At 43.2% G+C, this 21,764-nt stretch overlaps 1 protein-coding gene across 2 annotated transcripts in view; it reads left to right on the top strand.

Moving 5' to 3' along the window:
* The window catches only part of LANCL2 (LanC like glutathione S-transferase 2), a 28,970-nt gene extending 8,744 nt beyond the window's left edge, over positions 1-20,226 (top strand). For both annotated transcript variants that reach the window (XM_060171532.1, XM_060171533.1), the window contains 7 exons: positions 42-249; positions 3,049-3,196; positions 8,652-8,798; positions 11,831-12,013; positions 15,075-15,251; positions 17,467-17,539; positions 19,923-20,226. In XM_060171532.1, the coding sequence (XP_060027515.1) occupies positions 42-249; positions 3,049-3,196; positions 8,652-8,798; positions 11,831-12,013; positions 15,075-15,251; positions 17,467-17,539; positions 19,923-20,035 (1,049 nt within the window). In that variant the 3' untranslated portion in view covers positions 20,036-20,226. The remainder of the gene's footprint in view (positions 1-41; positions 250-3,048; positions 3,197-8,651; positions 8,799-11,830; positions 12,014-15,074; positions 15,252-17,466; positions 17,540-19,922) is intronic.
* Positions 20,227-21,764: the final 1,538 nt, after the last annotated feature.

Raw genomic sequence — 21,764 nt, 5'->3', positions numbered from 1 at the left:
AAGGGAGTAATGCCTTTCTTGTGGGGTGGGGGGTGTTCCAGGCATAGCCCTTTTGTACCTGCAGCTGTACCGAGTCACATGTGACCAGACCTACCTTCTCCGGTCCCTGGATTATGTCAAGCGGACACTTCGGAACCTGAGTGGCCGCAGAGTCACCTTCCTCTGTGGAGATGCCGGCCCACTTGCTGTCGGCGCCGTGGTCTACCATAAACTCAGAAGTGATTCCGAGTCACAAGAATGTATCACAAAGTGAGTTGTTTTAAAAATTAGAATTATTTTCTCCTAATTTGCAATAGAAAGTTTTGATATAAAAAGATTCAATAGGCTTTGATGTAAATTTTTTTAATTCTTTATTTATTATTGGATAGAGACAGAGAGAAATTGAGAAGGGTAGGGGAGACAAAGAGGGAAAGAAACAGAGGGACATCTGCAGCCATACTTCACTACTCATGAAGCTTTCTCCTGCAGGTGGGGACCAAGGGCTTGGAACCGGGTCCTTGCATGCTGTAATGTGTGCAATTAACCAGGCCTGCCCCTACTATAAAAATTTTCACTAGAAGGTTTTGCTGTGAAAAACCTGGTGGTGGCCCACCAGATTGAGCACACATGTTACCATGTACAAGGAACCCAGTTCAAGCCCCTGGACCCTACCTGCAGTTGGAGAAGCTTCACGAGTGGTGAAGCAATGCTGCAGGTGTTTCTCTCTCTCTTCCTCCCTTCCCTCTCAATTTCTCTCTGTCTCTATCCAAAGTAAGTAACTATAATATTTTAAAAATATATTCAAAAAGGAAAAATATTAATGTATTCATTATATCGAACAGATCTTTTCATTGAAGTGAAGAGGTTTGTGTATTCATTGTAATCATAGACGTAGTCCAGGTCCTGCTTTGTGCTTTACTTTCTGTTCTTATTTCTCAACTTCTGTCCATATTCATTCTTCTCTTTCTGGCTTATCTCACTTCACATGATTCCTTCAAGCTCCATCCAAGGTAAGGTGAAGAAGGTGAAATTCACCATTTTTAATAGCTGAGTAAGTAGTCCATTGTGTATACAGACCACAACTTTCTTAGCCACTCATCTGGGTTGCTTCCAGGTATTGGCTATGACAGATTGTGCTGCTATGAACATAGGTATATACAGATATTTTTGGATGTTTTTTTCCAAAGCACTGCTCATCCCTGGCTTATGGTGCCGCTGGGGATGGAACCTGGGACGTTTGGTGCCTCAGGCATTCTTTTGCAGAACCATTATGTCTCTCTAGTCCTCATGTTCTTTCTTGAGGAAGGGGAAACCAAGGCTTGCTGTAAGATCTGGTGGAGCACCTAGCATGGGCTGGTCACTTCATGTTTAGGGAAAGATGAAATGTGATAGTAGTTCCCAAGTACTTGTCTATACTTTGCTACCATTTTTATCTAGGTTTTAAGATTATTTTCTTTAATGTTTATATCAAAGTTTATTATTTTCTCTTACATAATTTAGAATAAATGTGAAAGGGGAAAAAAATCTGGGACCAGCATGATAACTTGTCAGGGGAGGTGGGTGCCTCTTTTTATGTTCAAATCCAGCTTTGAGACCAGTCCTGCTGCACTTAGTGCCTCTCTCTCTGTCTCTTTCTGTCTCTCTCTGTCTCTCTCTCTGTGTGTGTGTGTGTGTGTGTGTGTGTGTGTGTGTGTGTGTGTGTGTATCTGTCTGTCTAAAAACTCTGCTGGCATAAATATAAGTTGTATCCAAACATGAGGTCCGAAGTTCAATTTCCAGTGCCACGTATGCCAGTGTTTCTCTTCTCTGTTTTGTGAAATAAATAATATATCTTCTGGGGATCCAGGAGGTGATTCACCCAGTGGAGTACACACATTCCCGTGCATGATGACCAGGGTTCAAGCCTCACAGCCCCCTATCTGCAGGGAGGAAGCTTCACAAGCAGTGGAGCAGTGTTGCAGATATCTCTGTTCTCTATCTCTCTTTCATTCTCTTTCTCCTTCTCTATTTCTCCTTGTTTCTCATCCTCCATCGTGAAAAGAAAATTGGGGTTGGGGAGAGAGCATAATGGTTCTGCAAAAGACTTTCTTGCCTGAGGCTCTTAAGTTCAGTCACCTGCACCACCATCAGCTAGAATTAAGCAGAGCTCTCGTCTCGGTCCCTCTCTGTCTCTTTCTGTCTCTCTCTCATCAAAATAAATAAATAAAATATTTTAAAAAGAAAAGAAAAAATGTCCAACAGAAGTGGTGCTGAAGTCGTGCAGGCACTGAGCAAGCACCAACAATAATCCTGATGGCAAAAAATCTTTATCTATGTTTTTAATATCTATTTTTTGATGTTATTTATGTATTATTGGATAGAGACAGAAATTGAGAAGGGAAGGTGAGATAGAGAAGGAGAGAGAAAGAAAGAGAGATACCTGCAACCCTGCTTCACCATTCATGAAGCTTTCTTCCTGCAGGTGGGGACCAGGGGCTTGAACCCAGGTCCTTGTGCACTGTAATATGTGTACTTAACCAGGTACTTCACCACCTGATCTATCTCACAAAAATACAAACTTTTTCTAAGAGAAAATAAGACAAAAAAAAAAAAACCTGGCGGGATAGATAACATAATGGATATGTAACAAGACTGTCATGCCTGAGGTTCCAATGTCCCAGGTTCAATCTCCCACACCATCATAAGCTAGAGCTGAGCTCTGGTGAAAGAAAGAAAGAAAGAAAGAAAGAAAGAAAGAAAGAAAGAAAGAAAGGAAGGAAGGAAGGAAGGAAGGAAGGAAAGAAAAGAAAAGAAAAGAAAAGAAAAGAAAAGAAAAGAAAAGAAAAGAAAAGAAAAGAAAAGAAAAGAAAAGAAAAGAAAAGAAAGGAAGGGAAGGAAAGAAGGAAGGAAGAAAGAGAAAGAACTGAATAGAAATCTACATCTGAGTGGAATAGCCTTTGTTGTTTTCTGTTATTTAAATGATCATTAAGTCAAATAATAAATAGCAGGTCATTCTTAAGGTGATGCACATGCTATTCTAGCCAAGTATTCTAGATGTTTTCTTGTCTAAACAGAATCCTTGTTGGGTAGACTTTTGCAGCTCCAGAGAAACATTGTCTGCCAAGATTCGGACCTTCCTGATGAGCTGCTGTATGGACGGGCAGGCTATCTCTATGCGTTACTCTACTTGAACACAGAGATTGGTCCGGGCACTGTGTGTGAGTCCACGATTAAAGAGGTACTGTCTGCTGTCAGGCCTACTGACAGCTCTGGTAGGAGGGGTACAACTCCACACAATTCCCACCACCCAATCTCCATATCCCACCCTCTCCCCTGATAGCTTTCCCATTCTCCATCCCTCTGGGAGCATGGACCCAGGGTCATTGTGGGTTGCAGAAGGTAGAAGGTCTGGCTTTTGTAATTGCTTCTCCGCTGAACATGAGGCTGAACATGAGCGTTGACTGTTCGGTCCATACTCCCAGTCTGCCTCTCTCTTTCCCTAGTAGGGTGTGTCTCTGGGGAAGCGGAGCTCCAGGAAACATTGGTAGGGTCGTCTGTCCAGGGAAGTCTGGTCGGCATCATGCTGGCATCTGAAACCTGGTGGCTGAAAAGAGAGTTAACATACAAAGCCAAACAAATTGTTTAACAATTATGGACCTAAAGGCTGGAATAGTGGAGAGGAAGTGTTGGGGGGGGGGGGTACTCACTGCAGACTATTGTGTACTTTTGCTTTCAGGTATATATTTTGCCCTAGTTTATGGATACGTGTGAACATATGCTCTATCTCAGGGGACCTGTTCTATATCTAGGTTTTGAGACTTTGTTAGGAAGTGAACCACTTGGAAAGGAATTAGAGAATACTATGAAAGGAAAGATCTCACCCAAGTGATGAAGCTGAAGGGTTGTCATTCCACACCTGAAGTCTCTGGACACAGTCTGAAGTGAAGCATGCCGGGGTGGCAATCATTGCGCTGATTAGATTGCGATCAGTGGATGCAATATTATTTCATATGAATTGAGAGAAGCATGCAGGAAAGTGTGCCCTACCCTAAGGTTCCAGGACTCGGGGAAATAATAGTGGAAATGTGAGGTTCCTGCTGTCTTAGGGTTCAAGAAGACAATGGATAGTTATTGTTATCATCACATTATTTGCTAATTGGGTTAACTTTGAAAATTTGCTTTGTTAGGGTTTGCTGTATAATACCCAGCATGTTGTGTATAGCTGTGCCACCGATTGCTTCTGTTCTACCTAGTCTAGGCTTTTGAGAGAGTCAACATATCAAAGACTGAGCCTATGTATTAAAAAGACTCAGTCTGTGTTTTAAAAAGATCGAGACATGCAATCAATTTTTCCCCTCTCATATTAATTAAATAGTGATTTATATGAGTACACTTTAATAGGAGGTACATAAACACCATTCCCACCACCAAAAGACTGTGTCCCATCCCACCTCCCCCTCTCCGCCGCTGCCCCGGGAAGCCAAATGTCCACCCTCCCCCTAGCCACGGGATTTTTACTTTGATACCCTATCTAGATAGGGTATCAAAGATTTAGTCAGATCCTGCTTTTAGTTTCGCTTTCTGTTCTTCTTTCTCAGCTTCTGTTGATGAGTGGGATCATCCCATACCCATCTTTATCTTTCTGACTTAGCTCACTTAACATAATTCCTTCTAGCTCCGTCCAAGATGGGTCAGAGAAGGTGGGTTCATTGTTCTTAATAGCTGCATAGTATTTCATTGTGTATATGTACCACAGCTTTCTCAGCCACTCATCTGTTGTTGGGCACATGAATTGCTTCCAGATTTTAGCTATTATGAATTATGTTGCTATGAACATAGGTGTACACATATCTTTTTGATTGGGCATTATAGAATCCTAGGGGTATATCCCCAGGAGAGGAATTACTGGGTCATATGAAAGGTCTATGTCTAGCCTTGTGAGAGTTCTCCAGACTGATCTCCAGAGAGGTTGTACCAATTTACATTCCCACCAGCAGTGCAGAAAGGTTCCTCTGTCCCCACAGCCTCTCCAGCATTTGTTGCTGTTGTCCTTTTTGATGTATGCCATTCTCACAGGAGTGAGATGGTATCTCAGTATTGTCCTTATTTGCATTTCTCTGACAATCAGAGACCTGGAGCAGTTTTTCATGTTTGTTAGCCTTTTGGATCTCCTCTGAAGTGAATGTCTTGTTCATATCCTCTGCCCATTTTTGGATGGGGTCATTTGCTTTTTTGGTGAGAAGTTTGCTGAGCTTTTTGTATATTTTGGTGATTAGTCTCTTGTCTGATGTATGGCATATGAAGATCTTCTCCCATTCTGTGAGGGGTCTCTTTGTTTGTGTGATAGTTTCTTTGGCTGTGCAGAAGCTTTTCATTTGATGTAGTCCCATTGGTTTGTTTCTGCTTTAGCCTTCCTTGCAGTTTGGTTTGTTTCATCAAAGATGCCTTTGAGGGTTAGGTGGTAAAGTGCTCCACCAATGTTTTTTTTAAGTATTTGATAGTTTCTGGTCTAACATCCAGGTCCTTGATCCATTTGGAGCTGATTTTTGTTTCTGGTGAGATAAGGTGGTTCAGTTTCATTCTTTTGCATGTTTCAACCCAGTTTTCCCAGCACCATTTATTAAAGAGAGCCTCCTTCTTCCATTTAATACTTTGGGCCCCCTTATCAAAGATTAGATGTCCATAGGTGTGTTGGTTTAGTTCTGGGCTTTCAATTCTGTTCCACTGGTCTGTGTGCCTATTTTTGTTCCAGTACCAGGCTGTTTTGATGATGATGGCCTTATAATATAGTTTGAGATCTGGCAGTGTGACGCCACCATTTCTGTTTCTTTTCCTCAAGATGGTTTTGGCAATTCTAGGTGTTTTCTGGTTTTGAATTTTTTTTTTTAAATCCATACTCCTCAGGGCCGGTGATGGCACACCCAGTTGAGTGCGCACGTTACCGTATGCTAGGGTCCAGGCTCATGCCCCTGTCCCCACCTGCAAGGGGAAAGCTTCATGAGTGGTGAAGCAAGGCTGCATGTGTCTCTCTTTCCCTCTCTATCCCCTCCCCTCTCAGTTTCTCTCTGTCTTTTGGGAAGAAAGGGAGGAAGTTGACCAGTCCATACTCTTCTCAGGCCTGCATTGTTTCAGTTGACTTTACTAGAGCCAAAAAAATAACAACAACCAAGCCTAAAATGTTTATGTCTCTTTAATGGCTGTCTGGGGTTACTGTGAAGTTAAGAAATTAAGTTTTCTTTTCTTTTCTTTTCTTTTCTTTTCTTTTCTTTTTTTGTTGTTGTTTAAGAAAGTTAAGTTTTCTAATTGGGTGGTAGCACAGTGGGTTAAGTGCACAAGGACTGGTGTAAGGATCACAGTTCAAGCCCCCAGCTCCCTACCTGCAGGGGAGTAGCTTCACAGGCGGTGAAGCAGGTCTACAGGTGTCTCTCTCTCTCCCTCTCTGTCTTCCCCTCCTCTCTCCATTTCTCTCTGTCCTATCCAACAATGATGACATCAGTAACAACAACAGCTACAACGATAAAACAACAAGGGCAAAGAAGGGAATAAATAAATAAATATTGTGGTCAGGGAGATGACACAGTGGGTAAAGCATTGGACTCTCAACCATGAGGTCCCAAGTTCAGTCCTCGGCAGCTCACTTACTAGAGTGAGTTCTCGTTCTTTCTCTCACTTCCTATCTTTCTCATTAATAAATAAATGAAATTTTAAAAAGCTAAGTTCTCTATTTTCTTTTCCTAGTTGTCCTTCACTTAGCATAATTACCTCCAGTTCCAATTTTATCCTAAATGATAAAATTGATCCCAGTATCATCTTTTTATTACAGAGTAGTATTCTATTCTGTTTGCTCTTCAATATCCTTATCCAAATGACTAAAACTAGTTGAGCACTTATCCCTGAGGCAGGTGAGGCTGTGGAACATGAATATGAAATCTTCCTTTCTTTTAGGCCAAGCATTAGAAGTTACCCATACTGCGTTTTTGTTTTTTTCTTACTACTTCTTCTTCTTCACATCCCATTGCCAGAGCTTGGCCAGATCTCTGAGTCTATCTGTCTGTACCTAGAAAAAGAGATGCTCTGTAGATCCTTGGGGCAGTACTGCCAAATGTACAAAAAGAGAATGGCGTGAGTCGGGCAGTAGTGGGGAGTCGGGCGGTAGTGCAGCGGGTTAAGCGCACGTGCTGCAAAGTGTAAGGACCGGCTTAAGGATCCCGGTTTGAGCCCCTGGCTCCACACCTGCAGCGGAGTCGCTTCACAAGCGGTGAAGCAGGTCTGTAGGTGTCTGTCTTTCTCTCCCCCTCTCTGTCTTCCCCTCCTCTCTCCATTTCTCTCTGTCTTATCCAACAACTAAGACAGACAACAATAACAACTACAATAATAAAACAAGGGCAACAAAAAGAGAATAAATAAATATTAAAAAAAATTTTTTTTAAAAGAGAATGGCTGTAAGGAAACATTGTGTGTCTTTTCCATTGTATTTATTCCAGGGTTGATTGTCATCTTTTGATCTAAAACCTTCCACTCCCCTACAGACCTCATTCCACTAGCCTTTTTTTAAAGAAATTCCTCAGCATTATACATTGCAATTACAAAAAAACTAATCTAGGACTTTAAGATTTTCTATTTGTCTATTAGAGACTGAAACTGAAGAGAGGGGTGAGAGAGAGAGACACCTGCAGCCCTGTTTCACCACTTGTGAAACTTTCCCCCTACAGATGGGGGACCAGGGGCTTGAGCCCTGGTTCTTGTGCACTATAATGTGTGCGCTTAACTAGGTGCATCACCACCTGGCCCCCCCAGTTTTTTTTTTTAACTTTCATTTTGTATTGCTCAGCTCTGGCCTATGGTGGTACAGGTGATTGAACCTGGGACTATGGAGCTTCAGGCATGAAAGTTTCTTTCATAACCATTATTCTATCTACCCTTGCCCTGGACTATTTTTTTACTTTATCTATTTTTACTGAATCTAATAAACTGTTCATATTTAAAACTTTCTTGACTCACTTTTCTAGTATATTTCTATTTTGTGATTGATTGTCTTATGATTGTTCTCTGCCTGTATTTGTTTCTATTTATATAACTAATAGAACAGTATTAGCTACCCATCTAAAAACAAGGTATGGGCAGAGAGAGCACAGCAGTAGTGAGAAGACTGCACTCCTGAGCCTCCAGAGTCTCAAGTTTAATTCCCAGCCATTGTGCCAAAGCTGAAAAATGCTTTAGTATCTCTGTCTTTCTTCCCCACTACCACCCCTCCTTTGTCCCCCCCTCATAAAAATAATGTTAATATTAATGTTTTTTAATGTTAAAAAAAAGCAAAGACGTGTTATTAGTGCTAATTAAGATAAAATAGGATAGGTAGTAGGTGGTAGCGCAGTGGGTTAAGCACACATGGCACAAAGCACAAGGACCGGCATTAGGATCCCGGTTCGAGTCCCTGGCTCCCCACCTGCAGGGGAGTCGCTTCCCAAGCGGTAAAGCAGATCTGTAGGTGTCTATCTTTCTCTCCCCCTCTCTGTCTTCCCCTCTTCGCTCCATTTCTCTCTGTCCTATCCAACAACGATGACATCAGTAACAACAATAAAACAAGGGCAACAAAAGGGAATAAATAAATCTTTTTTAAAAATTAAATAAAAAAGATAAGATAGGATAACTGCAAGTATCTTAGACTAAGCCTGCCTTGACTATCTCTGTAGGTAGTCGGTGCTATTATTGAATCAGGCAAGACTCTGTCAAGGGACGAGAGGAAGACGGACCGCTGCCCCCTGCTCTACCAGTGGCATGGGAAACAGTATGTGGGAGCAGCACATGGCATGACTGGCATCTACTACATGCTAATGCAAGTAAGTCAGAGCACGGGGAAGCACCAGCCCAGCCACCACATTGTGATGAAGTCCATCCAGTGTGAACTGGAAATGGAGTCTATACAGATTAAGCCGGCTGGTATGAAATACAGATCCCAGTTGGAATCAAGGTTGTGTATACACTGCTTCATAAACCCTGCAGCACACTTCTGAGAGTATATCTCTGCATAGTTTTGTGCCAGATTAAATGTCTGTGACCTGTCCATGCCCTCTTGCTGCTTGGAGTTTTCACTCTTTCACTGAGGAAAACAAGCAGGGAGCAAAAAAAGGGCCTTGGAAATTCAGAATGGGATAGACTTCTTCTTGCTCAGATGATTCCAACCTGCTACCAATTGAATTCTGAATTGTTAACTAGTTTGTCAATCATAATTACCTTCTTGTCTGTCACTCATGATACCTGCTGAGTGTATTGGCTCTTCTGTCAGAAAGTTAGAGACCCTCAATCCAAATATTATTTCAACCTGCATCCAGCCTTTGGATACTTGCTTCCTTTCCCTTCTCTGCTTTGGTCTTATCCTACTTTAAAAATAATAATAATAATAATAATCAAGCTTCTTTTTTTTTCCTACAATACTCATTCAGGCCATTAATTTTCTGGAAATCCTTTTTTTCTTATTAATGAGAAAGATAGAAGAAAGAGAGTGTATCAGACATCACTCTGGTACATGTGTTGGGGATGGTGTTGGGGACTTAACTTGGGACCTCATGCTTGAGAACCCAGTGCTCTATCCGCTGCGCCACCTCCCGGACCACTGAAAATCTTAAAAGCTAGTGAGAAGAGAAGCATGCATTAGAATTTAGATTCTTTTTGGGAACTGGGCATTGGTGCACACAGTGGAGCACACACATTACCATGCATAAGGACCCAGGTTTGAGCCCCCACTCCCCAACTGCCGGGAGGACTCTTCATGAGCAGTGAAGCAGGTATGCAGGTGTCTCTTTCCCTCTCTCTCTCTCTCCCCCTGTTATCCCAGTTTCTCTTTGTCCTATCAAATAAAATAGAAAGAGGGGAAAAGAGTCGCCAGAAGCAGCGAATTCATAGTGCTGGCACCCAGCCCCAGTGATAACCCTGGTAGCAATAAAAAAAAAAAAAATTCAGTTTGTTTTGGACTAAAAGTCAAACATATAATTTTACCTTCAAGTGCTTTTTAAAAACAACCATATCCTGCTGCTGTTCTCTAAACTAAAACAGGAAATCTAATATACAGGTAACCCCCCGTCCCCCCTCTCTCCCTCTCTCCCCCTCTCTCTTCCCCCCTCCCCCTCTCTCTCCCCCCCTTTCAACACAGTCACTCCTCATTCTTTCTCTCTCTCTTTTTGAAATAGCTCAGATGAAAGATCTGCTGAATTTACAGTGGTTTGACTTACAATTTCTTGAATATTCGATGATGCTAAAATTATAAGAAATCAGTAGAAACCATGCTTTAAATGTTGCTGTATTCCCCCGGCTGGCAGCAAGTGGTGCAGTCTTCTGTGCTGAAATGCAGGGTCCTGCCGGCCATGCAGGCATGAGGGAAAGCAACCAATACTTTTTTAAAAACACATTTTCTTATTCTTTCATTACTACTTTACTTCCCTTATTAAAATATTTGACACTGGCAATCTCAGCATCATTAGAACTTGCTCCTATTTTCTGGAACCAATTTGTTGAGGTGAAATTCAAGTAATAGAGATGTGAGTTATCAGTGGCATTCAGGATGTTCATCAGCGAACAGCCAACATGCTGAGCATGTATTATGTGGATATTGGCCCTGTTTTTACCTCCTTCCATGTCTGCAGGTCATCTCTCTGTATCTGAAATACTCAGCACTTTGTTGTAAGTCTTTTTTTTTTTTTTTTTTTAACCACCAGGGTTATAGCCGAGGCTCAGTTCCAGTACTGCAAAATCCACCATTCCTGGTGGCCATTTTTCCCCTTCTTTAAATTTAAATTTTTGTTTTTATTTGGTTTTTTTTATTTTACTTGACAGAACAGGGAGAAATTGAGGAGAAGGGAGATAGAGAGGAAAGAAGACCAACAGACACCTACAGACTTGCTTCACTGTTCAGGGAGCATCCCCCATGTAGTTGGGTGTAGAGACTCAAACCCGGATCCTTGGTCATGGTCATAGGTGCAGTTAACTGCGTGCACCACTGCCCAGCCCCCCTAAGTCTTTGTGATGGATGCTTTTGCCTGTTCATGTGTTAAAGTGTGTGTTCTGAGCATGTCTTCAACATGGATGCTACACTAAGCTACTGTGGTCTTTGTTAAAAAAAAAAATCAAGTTACTGTCTGTAGTGGTTAATCCTCTGATTACTTGGAATGGCAAAAGTCTTCAGGTATTTGACAGACGATATTTGGGATATGTTCATGAGGTACTTTGGATGAAGTTTCCACCTAAGGAGGTGGACTTTTAGTAAAATAAAATGTACCTTGTCTAGTCAGCTGCCAACCTCTCATGAGCAAGATGAAATTTTCTAGCAGATAACCTTTGAACTTCATCTGCAAATATCAAAAAGGGTTAAAATGGGCCAGGTGGTAGTGCAGCAGGTTAAGAGCACATGGCATGAAGTACAAGGACCGGTGCAAGGATCCCAGTTCGAGCCCCCAGCTCCCTACCTGTGGGGGAGGGGGGCGGCGTCACTTCACAAGCCGTGAAGCACGTCTGCAGCTTTCTATCTTTTTCTTCCCCTCTCTGTCTTCCCCTCCTTTCTCAGTTTCTCTGTCCTATGAAATAATAACAATAACAACAGCAAAGGCAACAAAATGGGGAAAATAGCCTCCAGCAGCAGTGGATTTGTAGTGCAGGCACCAAGCCCCAGTGATAACCCTGGAGGCAAAAAAAAAAAAAAGAACAAAAAACTGAAACACAAAAAATTATGTCTAAGTCTTAAATAAACAGGCAATGAGATTAGTTCTAATAATCTTACTCCTCAGTACACCAGATAATCAATGCCATTATGCAGTGACTTTTTTTTCAAAACCTTAAAGCAAAATAAAATTATTTTGTTCCATATGGTCTTTATATAAAGCCAGCAGCAAAAGTGGACCAAGAAACCTTGACAGAAATGGTGAAACCCAGTATCGACTATGTCCGCCACAAAAGATTCCGGTCTGGAAACTACCCCTCTTCACTGAGCAACGAGACAGATCGGCTGGTACACTGGTGTCATGGGGCCCCAGGTGTCGTACACATGCTGATGCAGGCATACAAGGTCAGTGCTGTGCTTCCTGTCATCAGAGCCCAGTGTCTAAGACCCAGGTGTCACTATCAAACTTTCAGTTCAGTTTTGTTTGAGGACGCTTGACTGCAAACTAAAAACCTTTGAGAATTAATGATTTGAGTGTGTGTGTGTGTGTGTGTGTGTGTGTGTGTGTGTGTGTGTGTGTGTGTGTGTGTGTGTGTGTGTAGGGTGAGTGGTGGTGCACCTGGTTGAGCACAGACATTACAGCATATAAGGACTCAAAGCTTCAAGAGTTGTGAAGCAGGGCTGCAGGTGTCTCACCCTCACCGTCTCCCTCTCCTTCCCCCTCTCCTTCCCCCCTCCCTCTCTTTCCCCCTCTCTCTCCCCCTCTCCCTCTCCTTCCTCCTCCCTCTTCCTCTCCTTCCCCCTCTTCCTCTCCTTCCCCCTCTCCCTCTCCTTCCTCCTCCCTCTTCCTCTCCTTCCCCCTCTCCCTCTCCCTCCTCCTCCCTCTTCCTCTCCTTCCCCCTCTCCCTCTCCTTCCTCCTCCCTCTTCCTCTCCTTCCCCCTCTCCCTCTCCCTCCTCCTCCCTCTTCCTCTCCTTCCCCCTCTCCCTTTCCTTCCTCCTCCCTCTTCCTCTCCTTCCCCCTCTCCCTCTCCTTCCTCCTCCCTCTTCCTCTCCTTCCCCCTCTCCCTTTCCTTCCCCCTTCCCTCTCCTCCCGCTCCCTCCTTCCCCGGCTCCCTTCCCACCCTCTCCCTCTCCTCCCCCCTCCCCCTTCCCACCCTCTCCCTCTCCTCCCCCCTCCCCCTTCCCACCCTCTCCTCCCCTTCCCTTCTTCCCCCTCTCCCCACCCTCTCCCACTCCTCCCCTTCTCTCCTTCCCCCCTCCCTTCCCACCCTCTCCTCCCCCTCCCTCCTTCCCCCTCTCCCTTCCCACCCTCTCCCTCTCCTCCCCCCTCTCCCTTCCCACCCTCTCCCTCTCCTCCCCCTCCCTCTCCCAGTACATCCTCCTCCCTCTCCCTCTCCTTCCCCCTCACCCTTTCCCTCTTCCTCTTCTCCTTTCTTCTCAATATCTGACTCCAAAATAAGTAAAATTGTTTTAAAAATAAATAGTAAGCTTTTTCTTCACTGTTCATCACGAGTATAATTGATGTATGTGCATGCGTATTTGAACAGGGGTTGCATTGATGCATGAAAGGAAACCTAGAAGACAGCAAGGTGATGGCTTGTAGTCAAATAAACATCAGTTTGCAGCAAGGTGGGAGGCAGTGTTATAAACAAAATGTGCGTGCGTGCGTGCGTGTGTTTCTAATTTGACTTCACATTGTCGTCCCTTCTTGCTTAAATGTGCTTTTGTCACTCGATGGTGATTCAGAACCATTTGCATTCAAAGTTGTTATAGATGTGGTATCAAATTTTTACACCTAAGAGATTATTATAAGATAATAGGTCACCTCTTCACTGATCAGTCCTAGTAGCCTCTGGATACACATGGGTACAGTGGGAAGGATACTGTTGATTTGCCTAAGCTAGACCATGTAACTTAAAAGCAAGGAATGGTTCTTTGGCAGTTGTGTTTTTCATTTAATGCATCTTCATTTGTACCATTTAATGTTGGGATTGTTGTTCACATATGTAAAGTATATGGCTGTGTCCACTGTGATTGGTCAGTCTTTTAGTTTTTTTTTTAATATTTATTTTATTTATTTATTCCCTTTTGTTGCCCTTGTTGTTTTATTGTTGTAGTTATTATTATTGTTGTCGTTGTTGGATAGGACAGAGAGAAATGGAGAGAGGAGGGGAAGACAGAGAGGAGGAGAGAAAGATAGACACCTGCAGACCTGCTTCACCGCCTGTGAAGCGACCCCCCTGCCGGTGGGGAGCCGGGGTTCGAACCGGGATCCTTATGCCGGTCCTTGTGCTTTGCACCACCTGCGCTTAACCCGCTGCGCTACAGCCTGACTCCTAGTCTTTTAGTTTTGTCAGATACATAGAATCAATGGAGAAATCAAATTTCTACTAGAAAACAATATAGCCAGATCCTGAATCAATTTAATTTCCCTTGTGATTAAAATTATAATAAATATTCTAAATAGTCTTTTATAATTTAGTCTGATATCTCAGAATGTTTCAGTCATCCTATGACTGTAACACTAAATCAAATAATGTAAATCAGGGAGATGAATTCCACGAATCACCCCCCAGAAGAGCATCTCTAATGGCCCTGGACTTCTCCTGTCCAAAACTCATTTGCACTAGAATGGGATGAGTTATGCAGGCAAAGTTTACTGATGCTAGATTCTGAGAAAAAGGACATGGGGAACAAAATTAATGAAATATAAGGAAAATATGTAAGCGGGAATCAAAAGAGACAACACAGACAGCTAGCTTCCTCCTGCTGGCATCTGTCTTTTGGGCTCTTCTCTCTGCCACTGTCTATATAAATTACACAGCAAAGACAGTGCCTTTCTGCCTGTGTCCTGCAGCCCAGGCCTACTTGATCCTGGGTCTTGGTATGTCACTGAGTCCACGGACTGAATATTCTTAACTGACATGACAATTTTATGGAATCATCAGCCCCTCGATTGCCTTCTATATGAGCAGAAATTTTATTTTATTTATTTTGGATAGAGACAGGAAGGGGGAGAGGGAGAGGGAAAGACACCTGCAACAGTGCTTCACTACTCATGAAACTTTCTCCTTGTAGGTGGGCACTGGGGGATTGAACTAGGGTCCTTGTGTATCATAGCATGAACACTCTTACCAGATTTGAGGTGCCACCACCCAGCCCTAGTTAGCAGAATTTTTATAGCTACAGACTGTACATTCCAGAAAGCACAGAATGGGTTTATTTGGGACAAGACGTCTTAACAATAACAACAACAAAAATCTGGTAGCTTTAGTTTTTTTATTAGAAAAATTTGGAATTAACTTTTGCAAACTCACAAAGTAGGCGGGGGAGAAGGCAAAAATAGATGACTAGCATGAAACTGTCAGGTTCTGTGCTATGGTTTAGGCTTTCTGATTTCTGAAGCATTTTTGCTGTTTACTGGATCCATCTGTTTTGGCACCGCTCTGTCTCTTCACTGCTCAGGTTTTTAAGGAGGAGAAATACTTAAAAGATGCCATGGAGTGCAGTGACGTGATTTGGCAGCGCGGTCTGCTCCGCAAGGGCTATGGGATCTGCCATGGGACAGCCGGCAATGGCTACTCTTTCCTGTCCTTGTACCACCTTACACAGGAGAAGAAGTACCTGTACCGAGCTTGCAAGGTAAGGACGCCTCTGCCCAATCCTGTCACTCCCGAACATTCACAAAGCCTGGAAATACAGCTCTTCTTCTCTTACCCAATTTCTTCCAAATCTGGTCTGTCTGCTTCTTCTCTCACAGCCTGGCCTCTGGGGTCCTACTCTACAAAGCAGGTGTTTGGAGATAGGTTTGCGAGCACATGGCCTGAGGAGAATCACCACCTGTGCTCTTCTTTCACTTGGTGACTTGAGTCAAGCTCCAGTTTCCTTGTCTGTAAAAATAGAGAAGACATGCTATCCTCCCCTAAATGTGTTCCAGTCATCCTAGTAGAGACAGAGCACATCGTGCTCCTCGTGGCCTTGCAGAGAGAGGTCTCTCACCGCACCGCAGATAAGACCCGTACTCCTCCCCACGCTTACAGGTTGTCACCAGCTGCTCCTTCCTCAGCATCTCGTTTATGCCCAACCTCCGACATAGCACACTACCCACCATTTCATTTGTTGTTTGCTCCCCATAATGCTCTTTTCCTAAAATTCAAATGGTGATCCCATGCCATCCCAACTCCAGATTAACTGTGATGTTCTTTTTTCTGTAATTTCTTTTTTATTATCTTTATTTACTGGTTAGAGACAGCCAGAAATCGAGAGGGAAGGGGGAAGATAGAGAGGGAAGAGAGACAGAGAGACACCTGCAGCCGTGCTTCACCACTTTCAGAACTTTCCCCCGCAGGTGGGGACTGGGGGCTTGAATCTGGGTCCTTGTGCACTGTAACGTGCGCTCAACCAGGCACACCACCACTAGGTCCCCTGTGATGTTCTTAGAGGGTACCTCTGAGCTCTTCCACTGAAAGGATCTGTCTGTCACTCCTGTGTGTCTCCTTGTTTCTGGAGTTAGTTGTCCCAGTGGATTATAAGCTTCACAGTCTTACTTGTCATGTCACTATCAGTACCTAGAGCAGGTACCTTGTGCCTAGCACCAAGTAGTCTCTCAAAAAAAAAGAAAAAATCCAAATAAGAACTGAATGTGTAGGGCCCAGGTGGTGGCACCTGTAAGCATACATGTTACCATGAACAAGGACCTGGGTTCAAGCTCCCAGTACCTGCCTGGAGAGGGAAACATCACAAGTGGTGAAGCAGGTCGGCAGATGTCTCTCTTTCTCCAACCCCCCCCAATGTCTGTGTTTACTAAATAAAAGTAAAAATAAAATGCGAAAATAAATCACACACAGAAGACTTAGTACAGTGCTTGCTACTGTTCTTGATTATCACACACATTTCACAATATGTAGTTGTATATGTATGACAAGGGAAAAAGTCGAGAAGAAAACACAACAAAATGTCTACAGTGACACTTGAATATCAACAACACTATGAATGATGCATTCTTTTTTTTTTTTCTTTTTCTTTTTTACCTCTAGGGTTATCGCTGGGGCCGGGTGCCTGCACCACTGAATCCACTGCTCCTGGAGGCTATTTTTTTCCCTTTTGTTGCCTTTGTTGTTTATCATCGTCATTGCCATTGCTGCCATCATTGTTGGATAGGACAGAGAGAAATCAAGAGAGGACAGGAAAACAAGAGGAGGAGAGAAAGATAGATACCTACAGATATGTTTTTCACCGCCCATGAAGCAACCCCCTGTAGGTGGGGAGCCGGGGGCTCGAACCGAGATCCTTGCACCAGTCCTTGCGCTTTGACTGGTCCTTGCACTTTGCGCCATGTACCATTAACCCCCTGTACTACTGCCTGGCCCCCCAAATGATGCATTCTATGTATTTTGGACTGCAAACATCTGTTAAATATGAAAGCAGCTCCTACCCTAAGAGGGGTGTTGAGGCAGGACTGGGGGCTGAAAAGCCTGGGGCCCCTCATGCAGGTGCTCCCCACATGGGGCCAGAGATTCTAGTCAGGGAGCCAGCAGCTGGGTTTGTAGGTGGTCAATAGGCAGAGTTCAGGATCTGCATAGGGCTAGTGTTTGGAGTTAATTTCAGAATTGTCACCTGGAGGAACAGAGGGTAGACACCTGCAGAGGACAGAGGCCCAGGCTGAAATGTGTTTCCTACTTCAGTCTTCCCTGCCCCCAGCCTAGTAAGTGAGGACAGGCAAGAGAGCAGTGTTGCTCCCCTGATGAGCCTGTATTCCTGCCTCTCTACCACCCAGAGTCTTTCACTGATTCCTGGCAAATCTACTGCTGTGTCTCATGGGCTGCCTTCTCACCTAAGGAGCCATCTCTCTTCTTAGTTTGCAGAGTGGTGTCTCGACTATGGTGCACATGGCTGCCGCATCCCCGACAGGCCCTACTCGCTCTTTGAAGGTAAGTGAGAAGAAGTGGAGTGCGTGGCTGTATCTGTGGGCCTGGGTCTCCAGTCTCTGTGGAGGAGCACTGTGCCATTTGATCTGGCTTGGGTAGTAGTAGCTCTTCAACTGTGAGATATCTGAACATGTTAGTTCATTGTTTAAAATAAGATCGAGTCTCTTTACCTTAATCTAGTTCATATCCTTGTGAATGTTTTCCAAGTATTCTCAGATCTTTTGTGAAGTACACGTTACAGAATGCAGGATGCTTACACTCAGTAGTGAGAGACAAGATATTTACTCCATGGTATTTTATCTGTAATGTTAGGTACATAATATTGACTGATTACAGGAAGCCTGGTTACTTAAGTTTATTGCCATATAAAGAAATCTGAATTATTAATATCAGTAGCCTAAGAGTATAAGTAATTTCAAAGTAAATGGGTAAAAGATGTTAAGGTACAGTGATAAAAGCCTGCTCTAGAACTGTATCAGACATTAATTCAAAATAAGCTTCAGAAGGAATAAATGATTGCACTGAATTTTGTCAAATGTATTTTTCTGCATTAGATGTTGGTGTATAGTTTTCTCTTTTTGGACTGTTTCTGTCTGGTTTTGACATCAAGATGGTACTTGCCTAATCAACTATATTAATAATTATCTTCTCCTGTTTTCCAAAAGAGATGTACATTCATTGGTAAAATAATTAGTGTTCATTTTAATGTAAATGATAGGGAGAGTCCTTGGAAGAGATTGCTTTTGGGGGGAGTATTAAAGTTTAAAATTGTTTATTAGTTTTTAAGACTGTTATATTAGCTATTTTATTTCCAGTGGAATTAAGTACTTTGTATTCTTGAGAAAGTGTTCCATTTCATCTATGAGGTCAAATTTGTATGTGCAAGACTGTTCATAATACTCATTGATTAGTCTTTTTTGATGTCTGAATTATTTATAGTGACATGACCTGTTTTGTGTCTACTATTGGTAATGTTTTTTAACCACATAGTAGAAATATGAATATAAAATAGAGCATTTGCCATCGTCTTTTGTAGGGTAAGATCTTTTGATGACTATTCATAGAAATAATAATGAAAAAGTCTTTCAGAATAAAAATTGTATTCTTTCATATTGTCAGATTGTCATATGTGATGTATTTGCATAAGGTAAGACAGAACTAGCACCTCAACTTTAAAATCAGGTTCATTCAAGTTTATAACAATAAATGCAAAGACTTGGTAGGTAAAGATCTTTGCATGTACATGTGGGACACTATCAGATGTGTCTGCCCTCTGTTCCCCTCAAGAGCCTGGCCGGCAGCACTGCCAGATGGTGGTGGCTATGTAGGTAGAAGAGTCTTTGTTAGACTGGAAGGTTGCCCCTAGAAGAGTTTTTCCTGCTTAAATGCTTTATCCAGGTGAATCTGCTGGCCCTCCCCCCTCATCAGAAATAAAACTCTAGAAAAGTCAACAAAAGCTGAGGGCACATAACAGGTCACTGTCCATTTCTAGTGCATTCTGCTATATGAGAAATCTTCAGAACTTTTAAAATAGTCTTTTGAAGCCCTTTCTCCAAACAGAAAATTAGAAGGAAGACCAGGAACAGTGTCAATTTAGGGAGACAGCTACTGGCACCCAGAAAATATGAATGAATCATTGAAAGGCTGACAAAGAAGCCACTCACACAGCCGTGTCCTCTGTAGCTCTACTCAGTATCCTTCTGAAACAGATAAAACAAATCCACACTGACATGTGTGGAAGGATAAAGAAAAGCTTCTTCGGGAAGGCAGTCCTGATGGGGTTTGGTCTACACAGGCAGAGGCAACTTCAGAACTCAGAGAAGGACATTGAAGTTGAGTGTTTACTGTCTTGTATAACTTTCATGTTCAAATAAAAACCAGATACACAAAAGCCCACTAGGGAAGGCCGTGTTCTGAGTGAAATGAAATGATTCCTCCTTAAACAGTTTAAAGCTCAGTGCTGGGTTACCACTGTGATTTTGGGGTAGGTTTGATTTGTGGAGGTTTTGACTGCCAGAAATAAAGTCATTTCAAAATGATATTCTGAAAACCTAAAAAAGACATAAAATACAACTTTGTGTTTGAAATAAAGATATAGAGGGTCTGAGAAAGCTCCGTCTATCTAAATGTCACAGTGGCAGACACAGCCATAGTTTTTGGGTAGTAGTACTTTGAGATCAGCTTAAAGTTTCAAGACACAGATTAAAAACTAAATACCAAATTTCCTTTAAATTTTAAAACCTGCCAGTGACTAGTAAAAAAAATTTTTTTTAAGTGAAGTCTTTTTATTTTTAAACCTTGAGCACTCTTCCCCACATCCACACAGCCCTCTGAAGGACACTGTTCTCTGTCACTGTCTGATGAAGGATCCATGTTCATGTTGCAGGCATGGCTGGTGCAATCCACTTTCTCTCTGACATCCTGGCTCCAGAGACGTCACAGTTCCCAGCGTTTGAACTTGGCTCATCACAGAGGGATAAAGAAGTGCAGAAAGACTAAGATGACCATCTGGACCCAAAGTCCCCAGACATCTCGGTGCCTGAAACTGACCCCTCTGGACCCTGAAAGGAGAGCAGGCGTATTCACAGCCCCTGTGTTGCCAAGACCTCCCCATCAGAGCATGAGTGAAAACCATTCGTCCATGTGTGTGGCCATACTCACTGGTGTAAAATAGGAACTCTCCACACCCAAAGCCTCCCTAGTGTTTGCATTTGTCTTGGTGTTTGTTGTCCGTAGGTGTAAATTTTTCCTAAATAGCTGACCATGTATGGGAACAGCAGTGGGCACGTCTCTGTATATAACATTTAAACTGGGTGTTGTCTGGCTTGACAAACGGGGATCCCCAGGTGATATGTCTCATGAATCATTAAGGTTGGAAGGCGACATCCTAGGGGCAGTACACTTGCAGGTTTATCTTTGGGACACACACACACACACACACACACACACACACACACACACACACACACACGCTGAGAAGGCAGGGTAGGTCAGAGAGGCTTGCTGGGAATCTTGGTGGAGTCAGCTTTCCCATCAGGAGTAGAGCACCCCCTCCGTGCTCTGTGCTCACCTGGTGTCCTAAGGAAGCCCAAGGGAGTGAAAAGCAGCACTCTTGGGGCCACACATTCTCAGCCAAGGTTCCAGGTGGTTGATAGCAAGTCACAAAGGATCCTTGTGACTCTCGTCAGTTCCCGCCTGCCATGGAGAATGGACTTCCTGGTGTTAGGGATGACACTTAAAGGTGCCTTCTGCCTCAGGGCGAGGCAGGAAGCAGTGGCTCACACTGGGATTCTAGAACATATCCCCAGATGTAAAGACCACAGAGGTCCTTCAGTTTGATTAATACCAGCTTATTGTAAGTTGAGTGGCTATGATTCTAGATGGACAGTAAGCAGAGAGATAGTTAACTGAACCCATGTCCTTGCAATTAAACTTCTTCCAAAATTTAGTGAGTTATCAAAGTATAAATGCAGGATGAAGACAGTCCTTAGGATTGGTTTACCATTTGGATGATAAAAGCTGACATTTGATGAACTGTATCAAGCATAGAAATGATAGTATACATTTCCATTCCACCAAGGGGAACATAGTATTCTAGCCAACAAATGTGAATTACTACTTTTTTTTTTTTTTGCCTCCAGGGTCATGGCTGGGGCTTGGTGCCAGCACTACAAATCCACTGCTCCTGGTGGCCATTTTTCATTTTTATTGGCTAGAACAGAGAGAAATTGAGAGGGGAGGGAGAGGGAGAGACAGAGACATCTGCAGACCTGCTTCACCAGTTATGAAGTGACTTCCCTGCAGGTGGGAAGTCCTTGTTCCGGTCCTTGAGCATCATGCTGTGTGTGCTTAACCTCATGCACCACCCAACTCCCCAAATGTGTATTATTCATCTGTTTTTATTTTTATTAGGGGTAGAGGGAGCTCTACTAGCAAGGCAGTGCCCAGGTTCAAACCCCAGAGTCACATGGGAGGCACAGTGTGCTAGAGGAAGGCCTGTTGCTATGGTGTCTCTCCTCATGGTCTCTCGTTCTCTGGGAAAAGCTGCCTGGAACAGAGTCACATGGGAGGCACAGTGTGCTAGAGGAAGGCCTGTTGCTATGGTGTCTCTCCTTCTCACGGTCTCTCGTTCTCTGGGAAAAGTTACCTGGAACAGTGATCATCAAGTCTAGGAAACCCAGATGCACATTCAGAAAAGGAGGGGCAGGGCATACACTGAGTCAGCACA

This window comes from Erinaceus europaeus, chromosome 14 (genome assembly GCF_950295315.1).
Source record: "Erinaceus europaeus chromosome 14, mEriEur2.1, whole genome shotgun sequence".
Classification (NCBI taxonomy): Eukaryota; Metazoa; Chordata; class Mammalia; order Eulipotyphla; family Erinaceidae; genus Erinaceus; species Erinaceus europaeus.
Note: the sequence above shows the minus strand (reverse complement) of the source record. Positions and strands in the feature narration are given on the sequence as shown.